The 19,185-nt window shown below is 42.6% G+C and overlaps 1 protein-coding gene across 1 annotated transcript in view; it reads left to right on the forward strand.

Moving 5' to 3' along the window:
• The window catches only part of SMYD5 (SMYD family member 5), a 323,990-nt gene that overhangs the window by 213,214 nt on the left and 91,591 nt on the right, over nucleotides 1-19,185 (forward strand). Inside the window, exon 12 of the mRNA XM_044064454.1 lies at nucleotides 13,456-13,526. Within this exon, the coding sequence (XP_043920389.1) occupies nucleotides 13,456-13,526 (71 nt within the window). The remainder of the gene's footprint in view (nucleotides 1-13,455; nucleotides 13,527-19,185) is intronic.

Below are 19,185 nucleotides of genomic sequence, written 5' to 3' on the forward strand. Positions count from 1 at the left end.
CTAACATGGATTGGGATTTTGTTCCAGAGTGAGAGCCTCTGGGATATGAATCTGTCCCTCCAGCATGTCCTATTTATTTCTGTGCTGAGGTTTAAGTCTTTGGAGCGTGTAGCTCTAAGGGATTTGGATTTCCTGAGGTGGAGCATGTCCATTAATTCTGGTTTGGTCATGGCTTTATATCAGGTACAGATGCCTCTGAGTAGGCGGTAAGCAACTGAGTAGAGCTGGAGTTTCTTTAGCCTAACTGCACTGGGCATCTGTTTGAGTCCCTTGATCCTCTTGGTGAGGTACTTTTGGGGTCTTTCCAGTTGCTGCAGGTGTCTGGTGAGGTACATCCCAAATGGGGCATTGTATTCAGTTATGGGTCTGATGAGTAGAGGGGCACAATGACCTCTCTTGATCTAGATGTGAATCCTTTCGTGATAAGGTGGGCTATATAGAAGGTCTTTCTAACCACTTTGGCAACGTGATTGTCAAAGGAGAGATTGCTATCTACTTGGGTCCCCAAATCCCTAATTACTTCTTCATTCTTAATGGATTACCACCTATGTGGTAATTTGTGGCACTGTTTTCCCAAAGGGATGACTATGCACTTTTGGCAGTTAGCTTTAGGCCATGGCTCTGCAACAGTTATCCGTCTCTGTGAGACCCTTTTGGAGGATGCTTGTGTCAATGGTGAGTGATTATGGCACCCAGTTTGCAGTCATCTGAACTTGGTCACCATAGTCCTCCGTGTTAACTTGTACCTCAGAAAATATATAGAACAGAGAGGTCCCAGGACTGAGGGGGATTTAAAACTTTTGCCCCAAATTTGGAAAATTTTTTTTGGGCCTTTTCTTCCCCCCTTTTTTTTGGAAAAAATTTTGGGGGGCCCTTTTTTTGGTTTAAAATTTTTAAGGGTTTTTTTAAAAGGCCGGGGGGCCTTATCTATCTTTCTAAAAGCACGATTTACAAGTGGCAATTGCACTGGTGTGTAATAAGTATTGTTACTGAGGTCTTCTTGAAGAGTATGCACATAACGTTCCTTTTCCATAAGAACAATACCCGTACCTTTATCTGCAGTCATAATTCTTAATGTTTTATCATTTTGCAAATGTTTAAGAGCTGAAATTTGGTCTTTGGAAAGATTAAACCATTTTTTTCACAAAGTTTAAGAAAAATCTGCAGGGTATTGTTAAGTGGTGGGTTAAACAAACTTTTTTTATATGGAAGGTTTAGATTAACATCAGTAAGGTCACTATCAAGTTCAGTGTCCTTTTCACAGATTAGCTTTAAATTTAGATCTGAAGTAGTTACTTCATTTGCTCTGCAACCTGTGAGTGTTTAGTTTTATTGTGTGTGTTTTTTGGTGTGAGTGGTGTTATGGCTGAAGGGCCTAAGGCGGTGTTCTCAAAATGTACTGAGTGTGGCCATAAGCCCCCTGGGCCACACTCAGTCTTTTATGTTTGGGGGGGCCCATTTGTCATCGGCCTGCAAAATCTGGCCTTTAACCCCCGATATTAGGGACAGGAAGAACAAGCTGATCCGGGCCCTTGTTGCCTCAGGAATCGCTTCTTCTTCCTCCCTCTCAGGCACAGGCTGTCTCCACAGCCCTCCTTCTGGGCCCCGACTCAACCTGGGACTCAACCTCCCTCTTTGGGTTTGAGTTGGGGGATTCAGGCCTCCACTACGGGGGAAAAAAAGGCATAAAGACAAGGGACATAAGTCCCAAAAGGGGGGCTGAGACTCAACCCTCAGCCCGCCTCTAAGCTGACTAAGTCCCCCTCGGGGGACGATCCTCCCCCCCGGCCCTTCACCTTTTTTTCTCCGGAGCTGGAGGAGGAGGATCGGTCTCGAGGTGGGGCCCGCCCCTCCCGGCCCGCCGGGGGACTTCTTCAAGATCAACAAGAAGCCTCACTGAAGCAGATATGGATGGATGAGGACCCACCCCAAATGCAGAGGGGGTGCTCTTGCCTCCCCTCTGGGGAATATTTGCCCAAACCCCTTCTCCGCCCTTTTTTGGTCTCGAGTTATCGGATCCGGGCCCTTTCGAACCGGGATTCGGCGCCGATAGCTCCGGGCCCCCCGCGGCCCAGTCTGTCGGATCGAGCCCCCGGGGAGGGCTGAGCATCGGACCCGGGGGAGCGGGTGTGTTTTGGCCCGTTGGGTTGGAGCACCCTCTCTCTCGGCTCCCCCCCCGATCCCTCCCGAGGAGAGCTCTCGGAGCCTGGTGAGAGTAGCTCTCCTTGCTTTTGAGGTTGTGGAGAGGGTACTGTCGAGGACCTCCAGGTCCCGGTCCGGCCATCCTCCCCCCGCTGCATGTGGGTCTATCCTCCATCATCCGACCATCGGGACAGCCTGCCCAACCCTCCAGTTGGTTCCCTTAGAGGAACAGGCCCCTTGCGAGCCCTTCGGACAGTCCCACCGAGGAGGTCCTAAAACGGTGCAAGAGGAGGCACCTGGACCCCCCGAGCCCCCACACCGACAGATTTAGATAAAGGGGAAAGGGTTTCCCCCAAGGTCACCCCGAGGATGTCCCCCGGAGACATCATGGAAATGTTGATTAGAGGGGTGGTCTGCCCAAAACCTTCCGAGATGAACCTGTTCCTGGATGCTTTGAGGCAGGCCCTTCTACCTCCTGGGTGTCCCCGGCTGCCCCCTGGTAGACCTCATTACTACCAGGGCGTGGAAGGAGCCCGACCTGGAGCCTATCCCGGCGACCCGACAAGATCCTTAGCCCCCAGTGGATAGATTTGGGCCAAGGGAACCCAGTGGATGCCATGTGGGGGCCCTACCAAGAGAAACTCCGGAGAGCTCTTCACCCCCAGATAAGGAATCTCGGCACTGGACCGCATTGGGAAGCGGATGTTTAGTTCAGGCCCTTTTTCTGTGGGCAACCCAATGGCACTTTTGGCCAACGAGACTTAATTAAGGAATACGCTGCAGCCCCGAGTCCATGTGGGGAGGACAAAAAGTTTTTCGATGGCCACTCTAAATCCATTTTAACACGTCCATGCGCTACTCTCCCATGCCACGGAGGGACCCGGGCCAGCGGGGTCATCTTGCGACTCACTCCTGGTTTGTCTTTGCGTTTTGGATCCCTTAAAGGGCCCCGGAATGCACCTTTGACGGATCTTCCTTCGGCAAGACCGTCGAGCTGGCCCAAAAGGGAAAAGGGGGGAAGGCTGTCTGCCATCGGGTCCGCTTTTTAATCCCCAACGATCCTTTTCTAGGAATCAGGGGACAAAAGAAGCTGTGGTTCCGTAAGTCCCAGCAATCCCATCCGGCGGCCCCCTGTCCTCTAGAGGCAGAGGAGGACAAGGAGGGCCGCCCAGAGGCAGAGGGGCCCGGAAACCCGGGTCCGGGGAACCTTTCCCGGATAGACCGCGCAGCCCTGAGGGCTTACCCGGCTGTCCCTCTCTGGAGGCAGTGGGGGGGTTGTGGGAGCACCTGTCAAACTGGGAGTCCATTACGACAGATCGATGGGTGCTCCGCATCATATCCAGAGGTTATCCATCCCTTCAAAAACCCCCCTCCTCACCAGACACCTCCCGATGTTCCACCCGATCGAAGGGAGGCAGCAGAAAATCCAAGTTGCTAGAAAAACCATCCAGCCCCCCCCAGACCAGTCCGGATGGGTTATTACTCCAGGTTCTTTTAGTGCCAAAAAGACGGGGACCTCAGACCCATTCTAGACCCTCCGCTTTGAACCTGTTCATTCCCAAAGAAAAGTTCGGATGGTCACCCTCCAATCTATTCCCCCCTTCTGTGGCAGAATGACTGGTTTTATAGACCTCAAGGATGATTACCACATCTTGATGGACAGCGATCCGGGAGGTTTCTCCGTTTCCCGGCTGGGAGCCAGTCATTACCAGTTCAGGGTTCTCCGTTCGGCCTCACCTCAGCCCCCAGGGTGTTCACCAAGGTCATGGCAGTGGTTGCAGCCCACCTGAGACTTCAGGGCATTCAGGTCTTCCCATACCTAGACACTGGCTCCCCCACCAACAGGCATCAGCTCTGCCTGGAAAAATTATGCTCTGACCCTTGCCCAGAGCTTAGGCATCTTAAACCTCCAGAAATCCTCTTTTTCCCCCGAGGTCCTGAGTTCATAGGGGCCAAGTTAGATACCCGCTTTTCCCGGCAATGCTAACTGGGACAGGATAAACAGCTTGTCGTGTCAGGTGCTAATTCTTCTTCAAACCCCGGGCCCCGGGGAATTATTTCTGAGGGCACTAGGATCTATGGCAGCGGATCACTCCCCTTCACGTCAATGAGGATTCTGCATGGACCCTTCAAGTTCAGTGGTCCCTGTACTCCATCCGTTAAATACTCCGATTCCCCTAAGGGGGCAGGCACCCCCTTTTTGGTGGCTCCCCCCCGGGCAAAGGAAGGGGGCCCTTTTTGTTGTCCCCCCCCAACCCCGCTGACCACGGACGCTTCGCCTGGGTGGGGGGCTTTGGGGCAGAACCCCAAGGCACGTGGACTCCCCTGGAGACCGCTTTGCATATCAATGTCCTAGAGATGGGGGCGGTGCTTCTAGCTTGCAAGCTCTCCACAACCTTCTACCTCTGGGGACTATTGCAACCCAGACAGAAAAATGTCAGTTTTTACATAAACAAGGGAGGAACCGGGTCCTACCCACTTTGCCGGAGGCTATGAGAGTGGGGGAATGGGCGATATCCACCAACCGCTTTCTGGTAGAAACCAATTCGGGTCGGTCCAACATTTTGGCGGACAAACTGAGCAGAGTGATTCTCACTCCAAGTGGTCTCTCAACCCAATTTTGGGCAGATCTTCCCAAAGGGGGGGCCTTGCGGATCTTTTGCTTCTCCCTTAAACACAAAATGCGGGGTTGAAATATTTCCCCCGGGGGAGAATCCCAGAGACGCTCTAGTCCATGCTTGGGGGTCCGGTCTACTTGTATGCCTATCCACCCCTTTCCCCGCTCATAACCAAGTTCATACAGAAAGCCCGTCGGTTGGGGAGCAGAGTTTCCTTCCCCCCATTCTGGCCCTCCCAATTGGGTTCCCCTCGGCCATTTCCCCGCCTGGAATGGTCCCTTCCAGACCTATTTCAACCGGGGGGAAAAAACCCAACCTTAAACCCCAAGCGGGTTTGGTTCTATTTCCCCTGTCTGGACCCGGCTTTTGTTGCCATTCTTCCCCAAAGGAAACACTAAAGTTTATAAAAAAGGGAACCTTCTCTTTCCAAAGATAGAGGGGGCCCTTTTCAGCCTATTCCTCTTTCTAACCCTGTCTCAAATTTCAAAAACAATCCTAAAATTAAATTTCCCTCTCCCATTTCCCAGTAGGGAAAATTTTTTTGGGTTTTTAAAAATTATGTAAACCCCTTTTTTGCTTTTTTTTAACCTCCGGGAAAGTTGGTGCCCCAGGGGGTTTGGCCTTGTTTTAAAAGCCTTGAAGGGCCCCCCTTTAAAGGGTTTGGCCATTAAATTTTGCCCTAAAAAAGCCGGTTTCCTTATTTCAGAAAAAGGGTTCAGAATTAAACCTTAGTTGGCACCTTTTCTCATTTTTCTGGTAAGGTTCCTGGACAAATCCACGTTTTTACCTGGTTTTTTCTTCAAAAATAATTTATTTCCCCCAAATTTAAAAAAAGGGAAAAAATTGAAAAATTGGAGTAAGCCCTTTCTCCTCCCGGCTGGATTTTTTCGGACCAGGTTTTCCAAAATACCCTGGGAACCTTTCCAAAGGTTAAAGGAGCAATGAAGTACTATTTTCGAAAAGGTTTGTTCCACCAAAGGGGGTTCCATCTGAGTTTGGTCTAATTTGGGTGCAACCGACCCCTCCCAACTTTATTTCTTTTAAAGGGATTGGTTGGGGTGGGCCCCTTTTTTCTGGTGTTGTTCCCTTTCCATGGGGGGTTTTTAGGAGGGGGGTTGTAAGGGCAAAAATGGAATTTTAAAAAAGGTTTATGTACCCCCATAAGGGTTTTTGGTAGGAAGCTGAAGCCCCCCAAACCTTGGGGACTTAAAGGTTTTGCCCGGACAGATCGGGTTTCCCCCCAAGGGGGGTTTTAAAGAAAAAATTATTATAATTAAAAATTTTATTAATAAATCTTTACTTAAATTTAATCAATACCCAAAAATATATATATAATATATATATATTATATATTATATTATTATATATATATATATATATATATATATATATATATATATATATATATATATTATATTATTTTATTATATATATATATATATATATAATGTTTTTGTGTGTGTGTGTGTGTTTTTAATATATATATATATTTTTATATATATATTTGTGTGTGATATAAATATATATTTTTATATATATTTTTTAAAAAATATATATATATATATTTTTTTTTAAAATATATATATTTGTGTTTATATATATATATGTTTATATATATATATATATATTTTTTTTTTATATATATTATATATATATATAATATGTGTGTTTTTTAAAAATATATTTTTTTTTATAATATATATTTTTTTATATATATATTTTTTTTAAATTTTGGTGTGTGTGTATATTTTTTTAAAATTATATATAATATATATATATATATATATATATATATAATTATATATATATATATAATATTATTATATATATATATATATATATTTTAAAAAATAATATATAGGTTTTCATAGGTACTAGGTTTTGGCCCTAAAAAACCTAGCCAAAAAATTTTCAAAAAAATTTTTTCCTGTGCCCTGTCAAGCAGAACCAAAGTGATCCCCTTTAATTTCCTTTTCCCATCCAATCATCAAGAGTTTTTTAAATTTTAAGCTCTGTTTGACATAGATTAGTCTGTTCCAGAGTTAAGTTTTGGGACAGAACTCCCTCCAGCATGTTTTTTTTATTGTGGTGACAATTTAGGTCCCTGAGCATGTAGCTAGGGGTTGGGATTTCTTTAAGTGGAGCATGTCCAACAGCTCTGGGTTTGACATAGCTTTGTATGTTAGGCAGAGATACCTTTGGGATATGGAATAAAACTGGAGTTTTTGAGATGGTCTAAAGGGATCTGTTTGAGGCCAAAACCCTTTGTGAGGTATTTTTGCAGCCTTTCCAGTTGTAGATGTCTTGTGGGTACATACCAAAAGGGGGGTACTCTATAATTTTAATGAGTGATGAGTAGAGGGGCAATGAACTCTTTTTTTTTGGATGAGAAACCTTTTGTGATGAGGTGTCCCGGGGATTTTCTGACCACTTGATGTGATTATCAAAGGGAGACTACTGTCCCCTTTTGTCCCAAGGTCTCTTTTTAATTTTTGTTAAAATTTCCGCCTATGTGTAGTTCATGGGGCAAATTTTTTCCAAAGGGGATGACTACACTTTTGGCATTGAGCTTGAGACCATGTCTTTGGCACCAGGCATCTGTCCAGTGAGGCCTTTTGTAGGGGCCACAGGAGTTTCAAAGGCTCCTAGTTTGCAGTCATCTAATTTAGTTAAAAGACCTTCTGTTTTAGCCTGTACTTCAAAAAGTAGATACCAAACAGGAGAGAAAGGGCTGAACCTGTGGCTCCACTTGTCACCCGAAGTCTGATTTGGAGTCTGCTACTTTCACAGTGTGGGTTCTTTCAGAACCAGTTGGCCCCCTCTTGTGACATAGGGGTTTATACCAGTTTAGTGAGTTTTTTTAAATTTCCCGAGTATGGTGAACCTTTGAGATCTAGATAGGCTTTTGAACCACCACCCCCATTTCTTTTGGGGACTATCAAAGAAGTCTATCAGGTTTAGGAGAAAGATCTCCTTTTAAAAAAAATGGTCCCCGGGGTTTTGGGGATCTCCCAAAGTCTTTAGTTCCATGAATCTTTCCCTGGCCTTGACAGGGTCCCCGGCTAATTGGGGGTAGTTCCCCTTTTTTTCCCTGTGATAACTTTTTGGGCCCTTCTGGGCACAAAGCTTGAGGTTAGGGAGATTGAACATACATTGCCTTCATTCTGTTGTTCAGAGGGAGCCATGTTGTCAGGTCCCATGGATGCTGTGTTCTTGGCTTGGAGTGAAGTTTTTTCCTGTGCAGTGATCAAACTTTTCATTCTTCGGTATAAAGATGGGCCCTTTTAAAAGGGGGAAAGTTAGCACTGAAATTGCCAGGATGTTGTATATATATTATATATATATATATATATATATATATATATATATATATATATATATTTTTTTTTTAAAAAATATATATATATTTTTTTTTATATATATTAATTTATATAAATATATATATATATAATTTGTGTGTGTGGAAAATTTATTAATATATATATATATATTTTTGTGTGGAATATTTATATATATATTATATATATTTGTGTGTTTTATTTTTTTAAAATATATAAAGTGTGTGTGTGTGTGTGTGTGTGTGTGGGGAAAAAAATATAAATTATTATGTGTGTGTGTGTGTTTTTTTTTTTTTTGTTGTATATATAGTTGATGGTTTCTAGGTTTATAGGGAGCCCCGGGTTTTTAGCCAACCCCCCCTTTGATTTGTTGACTGTGCCCCTTTAAAAAACAGAAATAGCCCTTTTTAGTTTACTGTGTCTCTGTCTAGTAGGGACACAGAGATCAGGGGAAACCCCGATCTCCCATCCACCCAAGATTTCTCTTGAAGATCATTGAGGGGCCCGCCTAACATGGATTGGGATTTTGTTCCAGAGTGAGAGTCTGGGATATGAATCTGTCCCTCCAGCATGTCCTATTTATTCTGTGCTGAGGTTTAAGTCCCTTTGGGGGAATCTAAGGGTTTTTTTCTTGGGGGATTTAAATTTTGGTTTTACATGGCTTTTTCAGGTACAGATTGCCTCTAGAAAGGGGAAGAACTGAAGAGCTGGGTTTCTTTAGCCTAACTGCATGGGCATCTGTTTTAGTCCCTTTATCCTCTTGGTGAGGACTTTTGGGGGCTTTCCAGTTGCAGGTGTCTGGTAAATCCCAAATGGGGGATTGTATTCAGTTTGGGTCATGAAGGGGGACTGCCCCTCATCTAGATGTGAATCCTTTTGATAAGGTGGGGATATAGAAGGTCTTTTTAACCACTTTGGCATGATTGTCAAAAGTTTTTTCACTTTCCCCCAACCCCAAATTTCTTTTTAATGGATTACCACCTATTGGGAATTTTGGATTTTTTTCCCCCAAGGGATGACTATGCACTTTTTGGGAGTTAGCGCCATGGCTCAAAGATGTCTCTGAGACCCTTTTAGGGTGCTTTGCAAGGGGGTATTATGGCACCCAGTTTGGTCATTGAACTTGGGCAATAGTCCTGTGTTACTTGTTTAGAAATATCCAACAAAAGGGAGGACTGAGCCCTTTTAAACCCCAAATGGTTTAGAGTCTGACAGGCACCTGCAATTCACCATGTTGGTTCTATCCTCCCGTTTGGCCCCTTTTGTGACATAGGGGTTGATATTTAAGCTGGGATTATTTATGATGCCCAATTTTTTTGAAAGGGTTTTTCAGGTCCCGGTAGACTGTCTATTCCCCTTTATCTATGGCCTTGGTGACTGTTTCAAAAAATGAAAGGGTTTAAGAGGAAAGAAAAAAAAATTTAGGATCCCGTGTTTGGAGGTTACCAATGTCTTTTAGTTCCATGATGAACGCTCCATAGCTTTGCAGACCAGGCTGAGGCTTATAGGGTACCGGGTCTGTTGTCCCCCTGGGGTTGGGACCACTGTTGCTGTCCATTCCTTTACATATCCTTGTAAAGGGTGAGATTGAACAGTGACTTTTTTATTCAGTTCTTCTTTTGAAAGGGGGCACCTCTCCCATTTATGCTGTGTTTTTGCTTTAGAACCTCACCTTTCATCTGTGATGTCAGGGGGTACACCTGTTGGGAAGAATTTCTTTTTAAAGAAGTTTGCACTGAACCTGTCTGGGATGTTGGCTTTTTTTGTGTGTGTGAGATATATATATATATATATATATATATATATATATAATTTGTGTTTTTGTGTGTGTATATATATATATATATATATATTTATAAATATATATATAAAATATATTTTATATTTTTATAATTTTTGTGTGTGTGTGGTTTTTTGTGTGGGGTTTTTTTTTTTATATATATATATATATATTTATTATATATATATATATATATATATATTATATATAATTATTAATTTTATCGAAAGTATTCCTGTAAGTATTCATAGAAGCATAAATGCCAAATGATTATAGGTAGGTGCAAAGGGGTGTGCTTTATTCTAGTGGGGAAATTCCCCATTTTGGACATAGGTAGTTTGACCATGCATACCCCAGTTGTTGCACTTATAAAATGGGCATCTATATTTTCAGTTTGAATTTTGCATATGTAGTAGGCTTTGTTTCATAATTATGTTTTAGATTGTGTGCTTATAAATGTGTGGAATTTCTGTATGATATTGGTTGTGTTTTCTTTTTGTTGTTTTTGCAAATAGTGTCATGTTTCTAAGTTGCACAAATTCAGTTTCATAGATTATGTTTTGGTGATCTGAAGAGGTCATTTTGAAAGTTTGAGATCAAAATAATGAGTTTTAATTGAATTCTGGGCATTTCAAAAAATGTTAAAATTTTTCATTTTTCATATAATTGTTTTAGCATTAAGCCCACTTTTAAAAGTTTTTTTGGTTTTCTTAAGGCGCCTTTCATTTATTTTGGCCCAAAATTTAAAGTTTTGGGGGGATAATCAGCCCGGGTACAAATCATGAGGCAATTTCAGCTTTTTGCTGGTGATGCAGAACAAACTTTGGGTTTAAATTTTGATTTGGGTAAATTTAAGGTTTAAAAATTTTTTTTTTTGCCCATTTTACATTAGAAAAATGTAACTTTTTTTGTGGGAAAAGTGAGGATTTTCAATTTTTTTATTTTGTTTTTCCTGGCGTTTTTTTCTTTGTAAAATGCATTTAAGGGGAAAATTCCCTTGTCAAACTTTTATGGCATGTGGGCCCCTTAAAAACCGGGAAAAGACTAAGGAGGGGGGACGCCGGTTTTTAAGGTTGTGGGGCCGGGGGCAGGAGGTTTTTTCAGTCCCAGGGAGATTTTTTAAGTCCCCTTTAACAGGGAGGGGAAGGGGGTTTATTACTGACTCCCCCCCTTCCAATGGAGGTTTTTTCTGTTTCCAAGGGCCTCCCCAACAGGGCCCTTTTTCTTTTTTGCCCCAGTTTTTCGGTCTGTGCCCAAAAAAATTCTTAAAAAAAATTTGTTATTTATTAGATTTTGCCCCCCAAAAATAGGGGGGAACCTTTGGGGGGTTTTGGAGGGTTGAGTTTGGCTTTGAAATTAAGGGTTTTCAGGGGTAATTTTTTTTCCCAATTTTTTTTTCAAACTTTATTCCATGAGGGGGGAAATTTTTAATTAGGGCCCATTCCGGGGCTTAGGGTTTTTTTTTACCCCAGCATAGGGTTTTTGGGATCCCCTTTCGGATGTTTAAATTGTTTCAAGGTTTCAAGTTCTTTTTGCCCCTTTAAAAGTGGGAACGGGTGTGAAACCATAAATACTTTTAAACCCCGGGGGCCCCAAAAGTTGCAGGGGCCAGGGGTTTAAGGTTTGGAAAAAAGGTTCCCAATAAAAAGGGAGGGGGGTAAAGGGGAAAAAATTTTTTATTCTTTCCCCGCTTTACTTTAAATTTTTCCTTTGTTAAAAAAACCCCTTTCAATTAAGTTTAAAAGGGGTTCTAAGGTATTTGTAAAATTAAAGATTTGTAGTTTTAAATTAACACTTTGCAAGGGGTTTATTTCGGCCCCGAGGGGGGCCCCCATTTTAGGGAGCCCTTAAAAATTTTTGGTTAAGGAATCTCCTTTAAATTGAGTTTGTTTGGTTTCCCTTTGGGGGTTTAAAAAATAAAACGGTAAAATTTTAGCTGTTTAAAATTTTTTCGGAGTCCCAAATTTTAAAAATTGGCCTCAAGGGGGGGAAAATTTCTTAACCCGTCTTTTAGGCTGGTAGGGGAGACCCGGGGCTTTTTCCCGAAAATTACCCCCATCTTTGAGGGGATATCCTTTCTAAAAAGACCCAATAACTTTTATCCAACCCTTTTGCTGGAGCCCCTTTTAAATTGGCATTTTCAAAAAAATTGGGTTTTTCCCCCGGCAAAGGGGTTTAACATCCCGGTTAAGGTTTTTTTAACCTTTTCCCCCTTTAAAGGATCCAAATTTTCCAAAAAAAAAAGGGTAAACAAAAATTTTGTTATAAATGGGGCCATACAGCGGCCTATGCCAGAAATGGGGCCAATTTTATTCTTGTTCCTGTACCAAAGAAGGGGAAAAACCTTTTGGATTTTTTATTTTTCTGGCATTAAGCAAAAATTTTACACAAACACCCTTTCGGGGAAAGCACTAGGGAAATTTTTCAAAGGAGGGTTCCCTGTTCCCAGTAATTGGGAAATTTGTTTTCTTTCTCATTAAGTTTTTGCATTGCCCTTTGGACTCTGCAAGACAAAATTTGGCCCAGGAAGTTTTTTTTAGGTAAAAAATGTTATTTTTTTACGTTGCCTATTCTGGGTCAAAGGGAAAAACCTTTTTTCTTTTAAAATTATTGGATGTTTTCCAAAAAAAGTATTTACCCCCCCCAGGAATTTTTCTGGGTGAAGCTAATACAGATCCCAAGGTTTTCCCCCAAAAAAAAAACTTTCCCTTTTTTCCTAAACTACGTACTGTGCAAGGGAAGTTTAAGTTAGGGCATGGCATCTTTATTTGGTGTTCCCTGCCCTGCAATTTAAAAGGTTTCAAAAAAATGGCCAAACACTGCCCGGTCTGGCATGTCACAAAAAATCCCTTTATTCAAAAGGAATTTTTTTTTATAACTCTCATTTCGTTTCACATCATATAGCGGTAGTGTAGCTGTAAATAGTTTGCTGGGGAGGTCAAAACTCTTTTCTTATTAGGTCCATTGCTAGGATAAAATTTGCTGTAACACTTGTCTTTTGAGGCATGGTCATGTCAGACATGTCTACAAACTGCAAAATACTATACGATTCGTAGAAACCGCATTATTGCCTGCTTCTCTACTAGTGCTTGCATTATATACTTTGTTTTATTTTTTCACTTTTGTCTGGATTTAGTCCCTTTGTTATAATATGACCTATGTATTTCAGGTTTGTCTGTTTTGCTATGTGCAATGTTTAACATTTCCTTTTGCTGTAATTGTGTTTTTTGTGTAAACATGCTTTTTTATTGTTTGATCTATTTTTTTGCTATGTTGGTGAAACTACTTTAATTGTTTAATAAATGTGTACTTCTATTTACTGTATGCTGAGCAGCTGTATGCTGAGCAGATGCCCACTTATTACCTGATTACATATGTTGGGCTCCGCCTTTTGATAATTCATTTGTAGGAAAAACCGTTTGTAGTGAGTATGTATTTGCTCTGCAGTGTATAGCATATTTTGACACAAAAAAAAAACACCAAATGCAGCAGTCAGCCACTCAAGTCACCCTCTTCAGGCAGCATCCACTGTCCAGTAAATATGGTGTAGTTTGTAATAATTTCCTTTCTCATGTAGGAAATCTGCATTAGCTATTTGGACTGCTGTCAAAGAGAACGAAGTAGGCACAGCCGACAGAAGATACTCAGGTAAAAAAATGTGTATATACTGTTGCACATAAATTACTGCATGCAGCTTGATAACCTCTTGTCTGATATATTGGATGTTTTTCCAATAATATGGTATTTCATCTTCTGCAGTTTAAATATTCTGGGGGTGACCAAGCTATTTAAGCAGTATTTCTTAAGTGTTCTTCAGACAAATTACTGTTGCAGTATTGCTGACTACTGAAACTTCTGGTGCAGAAGGTTTGATGTCAGCCCATGCCATCTTTAGTTTGTTGTTGCTGCTTTCCTGCAATTCTTATTGCTTCAACTGCTTGCTAGCATCTGCAGTCTGCTATTGTCAGCATACTCTAGAGGTGAATGCAGATAAGGATCCTTATGGAGAAAACCCAGTGTACCTTTTTTTTTTTTTTCATGTAGACAGTTGTGCACTATTTCTTAATGGGGTGGCGGGGTTGGACAGCCAGTTACAAGGGATGAGCTATTTTAGCCAATAAAGAGTAAGAAAATGCACATGTGAAAAGCAAATTTCTTCATAAAGATTCATAGCCTGTGTGTCTGTGCGCGCTTGTACACACAATTGCAACAAGATGTTTCATAAGTAGAATGCCCGACTTGTGAGGGTAGACACCTTGGATCCCCTTTTGCAGGCTTAGAGCCACAGGGCTGCTGCTCATGGCAAGTGGGCCCAAACTTCTGTACTCAGGATGCCCTGTCAACCAAACTCCCTGCAGATTCCTGGGTTTCAGGTAATTTGTGTGCCCTTCTGTCAAAATTGGAACTCCCTGACTCAGGCGTTCATAAAGGTTTTGTAGAACTTGCAGCTAGCTTCATATCAGCACTCAAGTGTCTGGGGTCTGCTCTTTTAAGAAAAAATAGGGAACTCTCCTCTGTCATTGAGGAGAAAGAATGAGACCATGTCACCCAGATGCTTTCTGCCATAGGTTGTGATACTAACACTGATGACTCAGTATCCCTTCCTCCTCTTACAGAAGAAAATCCGTTTAAGAATACTATTTGTAGAATGAAGGACCTCTTCAAATTTGTTCATCTCCCACAAACTGTACTTTATTTTTATGACTCTGAATGCCTCTAAACCACTAATATTTCTTGCTTTTCTTGAGATTTTAGAGTATAGCATGTCCTTCTATTCCTATGTTGCAACATAGCACCCAGACCCCTGCCATGAAAAAGTCTTATAAATTTTATAGGGTCCAATAATCCCACAAATTCCTGTACATAACTCATGTAAATGATCAAGCGGTAGTGTCCATGGATCCAGAAAAGGAGTTTAAATTGATTTATGCTGCCACTAGTCTTCCCAGTGACTGGGAAAGCAGAGTGCTTGACCACTCTCGGGGGAAATGTACATAGCTGCCATTCTGGGCTTCAGAGCCATAATATTTCTGTTCAGGAAAGAAAATAGTGGAACACCTTGAACTCACAGTTTTATGGACAAGAACTTAATTCCAGCATTAGGGAACAAATCTCTAGCAGAATTTAGCCTCACTCCTCTAACCTTCCACTCCTGTGGGAAGTGGGCTCTGGATAACTACATATGCTGATGATTGTAAGCTGAGTAACATAATTACTTGATGCTGAAGTTCCCCAAGGTAGTATATAAAAATACATACCTTGCGTAGTAGTATTAACTTAAGTTAATAACCATTACATTATGAGGCTAAGAAAAATGGACCCAAGTTATGATTACAGAGTAAATTGTCAAATCATAAATTATGGTACCATCATTAATGGTTTTAAGGATAATGATAGTTAAAACTTTGGCCAGTGTTTGGTTTGATTTTGATCAAAGTTAGTAAAGCATACCATCGTACATCTAAGTGTAAAGGCCGTTATCACTGTGCATGTTCTTTGTGTTTCACTGTTGCAGTCATTACACTTGGGTTATCTGCCTGCAGGTAGCCCTCAGTCGGCCCGAATACCAGAGTCTTGGATTTTTGTATCGTATGCTGTTGCCTCTTCAGACATGCGTGAATGGGCGTACCTTTGTTGAAGGTTGTGCGTCAGGGCTGGTAACTCGGCATGTAAAAATCAACTACCAATCATTAGCGGACCGGAGTTCCGCTGTGGCAACCCCTAACCGGGAAAAGCCGAAAGACGCAGTGCTGTTGCCTCTTCCATGACGTCAGGTCGGCAGGGGTATAAAACATGCAGCCGACGCCATTACATCAGCTTTTCTTGCCGCACGGGAGCCCAAAGCAGAGACAGTTCTCAAGTGCTGGTCAGCCACTACCTAAAATTTTCATTTTTCGAGTTTCAAGCCTGAAGTCTTCTAAAGCGAAGTACCCCATTGGGGATTCTTTTTTCTTGCTCTAACAGATGTCAGAAAAAGTTAACAATTGTCTGTGGAAAGCAAATACCTCACAGAGATTTTCATTCTTACTGCATCACCTGTTTAGGCCCAGACCACAACGTCCCTTGCTGTCGGTTTTGTCCCTTGTTTAACGCCTGAACTATTCGTCGTTGGGCTATCTTTGTTGCTAAATTCTTTCGCTCTTGTTCTCCGTATTCCAAAATGGCTTTGGTATGCCATCCGACTACCGATCTTTCAAAATAATGTAAGGATAAGGACAGAGACAGATCTCACAGGTCCAAAACTGCCGACACTTCCATTAAGCTAGTCACCAGTCTGCCAGTGCTCGGTGAGGCGCTTTCACAGCCCCTGATACTGCTTCTACAGATTCGCAGGCCTCTGCTGAGACCCATTCGGAGTCCAGTATGCCTCGAGATGCTTCTTCGATTATGGAATATGCGGATGTCTCTACCTTGGATGGGTCTGGAACCGCTGTGCAGGCACCAGATTCTGAAGGTGTATTCAGACCTTCCGATGTTCGTATTAAACCGACTACTTTGTTTCACACTAAAATGTCAGAGAGTTTCTCAGGCCCAGAGTTTGCACTACGCCTAGAAAATCGACGACCAAAGAGCATGCTCAAGCCCCCATGCCACAGAAACAAATGCTTAGAATGGCTGAAGACCTTATAACTCTAATCAGGGGAAGCCAGCCTTCCCCCTCTAAAAGACAAAGAATTGATTTCCCTTCTGATTCAACAGACTACGAGTCTGATGTCTCTGATCCCTCTAATTACCAGGACATGCCCTTATCTTCTTATGAGGATTCACATGCAGAGGATTCCATTCCCTCTGCCTCCCCTCCAGAGGACTTCTTTTGGTGAAAGCTTGCATACCTTAAGAGAGCATTTCTGCTGGCAGTGCCAGGACTACCCACAGTTCAAAAAGAGACTCAGAGAATTTAGACTTGCCTCAGCACAGGTCTCTAGCTATACCCCCTGTCCTGGATATTGCATATGATATCTAGTCTTACTCCTGATACTTTACCACCAGCTCCTAGAAAGCCTGACAGGTACTACAGGTACTTGACTCTCACAAATTTCTCTTTAAGAATCCCACTGTGGATCCAGAGACCATTTCCCAGGACCTAAAGGTATTAAGGCTACTACAGTCAAAAATCCAACCCCTTTGGACAGGGATTAGAGGGTTTTGGACAGATGGGGCAAAAAGGTATATACCTCTGCAACTCTTGCCATCAGGGCTTTAAATTGCCAGTTTCACATGTTGAAGTACCAGCAGCATATTATGGAACTAATTAAAGAAAAAATGTTGTTGCTTCCAGATTTTGCAGAAAATAAAGATTTACAAGAGTTAATGCATTCTGCAAACCAAGTCAGTAAACATACTTTGCAGTGTGATTTTGATGCCTTAAGAAGCATGTTGCAGGGCTGCTGTCACTGGGTCTGTACTGAGAAGGCATGCCTAGCTGAAGGAACAAATCTTGCCAGACCATGTCAAAGCAAAATTACTAGATGCTCCATTAAACCAGGAATGTTTGGCACAAAAGCAGAAGAGGTTCTTAAAAAGATGGAGGAAAAAGCTAAATCTATGCAAACTGTTAAAGATTTCTTACAAGTACAGCCACCTAGATTCTGTAGGCATTGGCCTTCAAAAAACTGGTCCTTTCCAGTCCCTACCAGGTTTTCTCAGCCCAAACCCAGGGGCAAAAGGCCACCAAGGCTACAGTCTCAGGGTAAGCAGAGATCTAAACAATGGAGTGTTCCCCCGTCAAAAACAGGGAGTGGTAAGCCACCCCGTTATGGAAAAAAAATCACAATGACTTGTCTGTCATCCTTCCCAGCCATGCCCAAGTACTTGCACCCCTAGGAGAAAAACTCGCGCTGCATGCAAAAAACTGGATGTCCATTACCCAGGACCAATGGGTCCTAAACATTGTATCCCAGGGATACAGATTCTACTTCCACTCACTGCCAACCCCAAGCGGGTTGCCAGACGACCTCCAAACCAGTGGGCAGAGGCTCAAAAGCAAGTACTTTCTCTTCAGTATCAGGGTTATTCAAACCTGTTCCAATAGAGCGGAGAGGACAGTGTTTCTACTCCAGACTGTTTCTGGTGCCCAGAAAAGAGGGCTCTTGGCGCCCTATCCTGGACTTGTCCATTCTCAACACCTTCCTGGTGGTCCCAAAATTCAAAATGCTTACACTACAACAGCTGTTTCCTATGCTAGCCAAGGACTCCTGGCTAGTCACCCTAGACCTAAACGAAGCTTATCTGCACATCCCCATAAGGGAATCTTGCAGGAAATATTTACGTTTCAGGGCACGCTCTGTGCGCTATCAGATGTTCTTCGTGTTTCACTGTTGCAGTCATTACATTTGGGTTATCTGCCTGCAGGTAGCCCTCAGTCGGCCTGAATACCAGAGTCTTCGATTCCTGCTTCGGATGTGGTCTCTTCTTCCATGACGTCAGGGGTATAAGACATGCAGCTGATGCCATTACATCAGTCTTTCTTGCCGCGCGGTGCCCGAAGCAGAAGCAGTTCGCAAGTGCCGGTCAGCAGACTCCTGAACATTTTCGAGTTTCAGTACCGAAGTCTTCAAAAAAGCTAAGTACCCCGTTGGGGATCCTTTTTCTTACTCTTAAACCGATGTCAGTAAAAGTTAACAGTTGTCTTACCTGTGGAAAGCAAATACCTCATAAAGATTTTCATTCGTACTGCATTCCTTGCTTAGGCCCAGACCACGACGTCCCTCGCTGTCAGTTTTGTGCTTTATTCAACCCCCGAACTATTCGTCGTTGGTCTATTTTTGCAGCAAATTATTTTGGTACTCTGTTTAACTATCCAGAAATGGCTTCAGTAAGCCATCCAACTACCGATATTCCAAAAAAACATAAAGACAGAAACAGACTGCATAGGTCCAAAACTGCAGACGACGCTTCCGTTAAGCTTGTCGCCAGTTTCTGGTAATCATTGAGGCACTTTCGCAGCCCCTGATACCCGCTACTTCAGATTCGTAGGCCTCTGCTGAGACCCATTCGGAATCTGGTATGCCGCAAGATGCTTCTTCGACTGTGGAACCTGCGGATGTCTCTACCTTGGATGGGTCCGAGCCACTGTGCAGGCACACCAGCTTCTGAGGGTGTATTCAGGCCTACAGACTTGCATTTCAAACCGATGTCATCTTCTTCATCAAGGCCTAAAACTCGACCCACACCTAGAAAACCGACATCCAAACTGTATGGTCAGGCCCATATGCCTAAAAAACAAATGATATGAATGGCTGAAGACCTTATTACTTTAATTAGGGGAAGCCAGCCATCCCCCTCTAAGAGACCTAGAACTGATTTT

Source organism: Protopterus annectens, chromosome 2.part2, assembly GCF_019279795.1.
Source record: "Protopterus annectens isolate FY-2018-M chromosome 2.part2, PAN1.0, whole genome shotgun sequence".
In the NCBI taxonomy this organism is placed as follows: Eukaryota; Metazoa; Chordata; order Ceratodontiformes; family Protopteridae; genus Protopterus; species Protopterus annectens.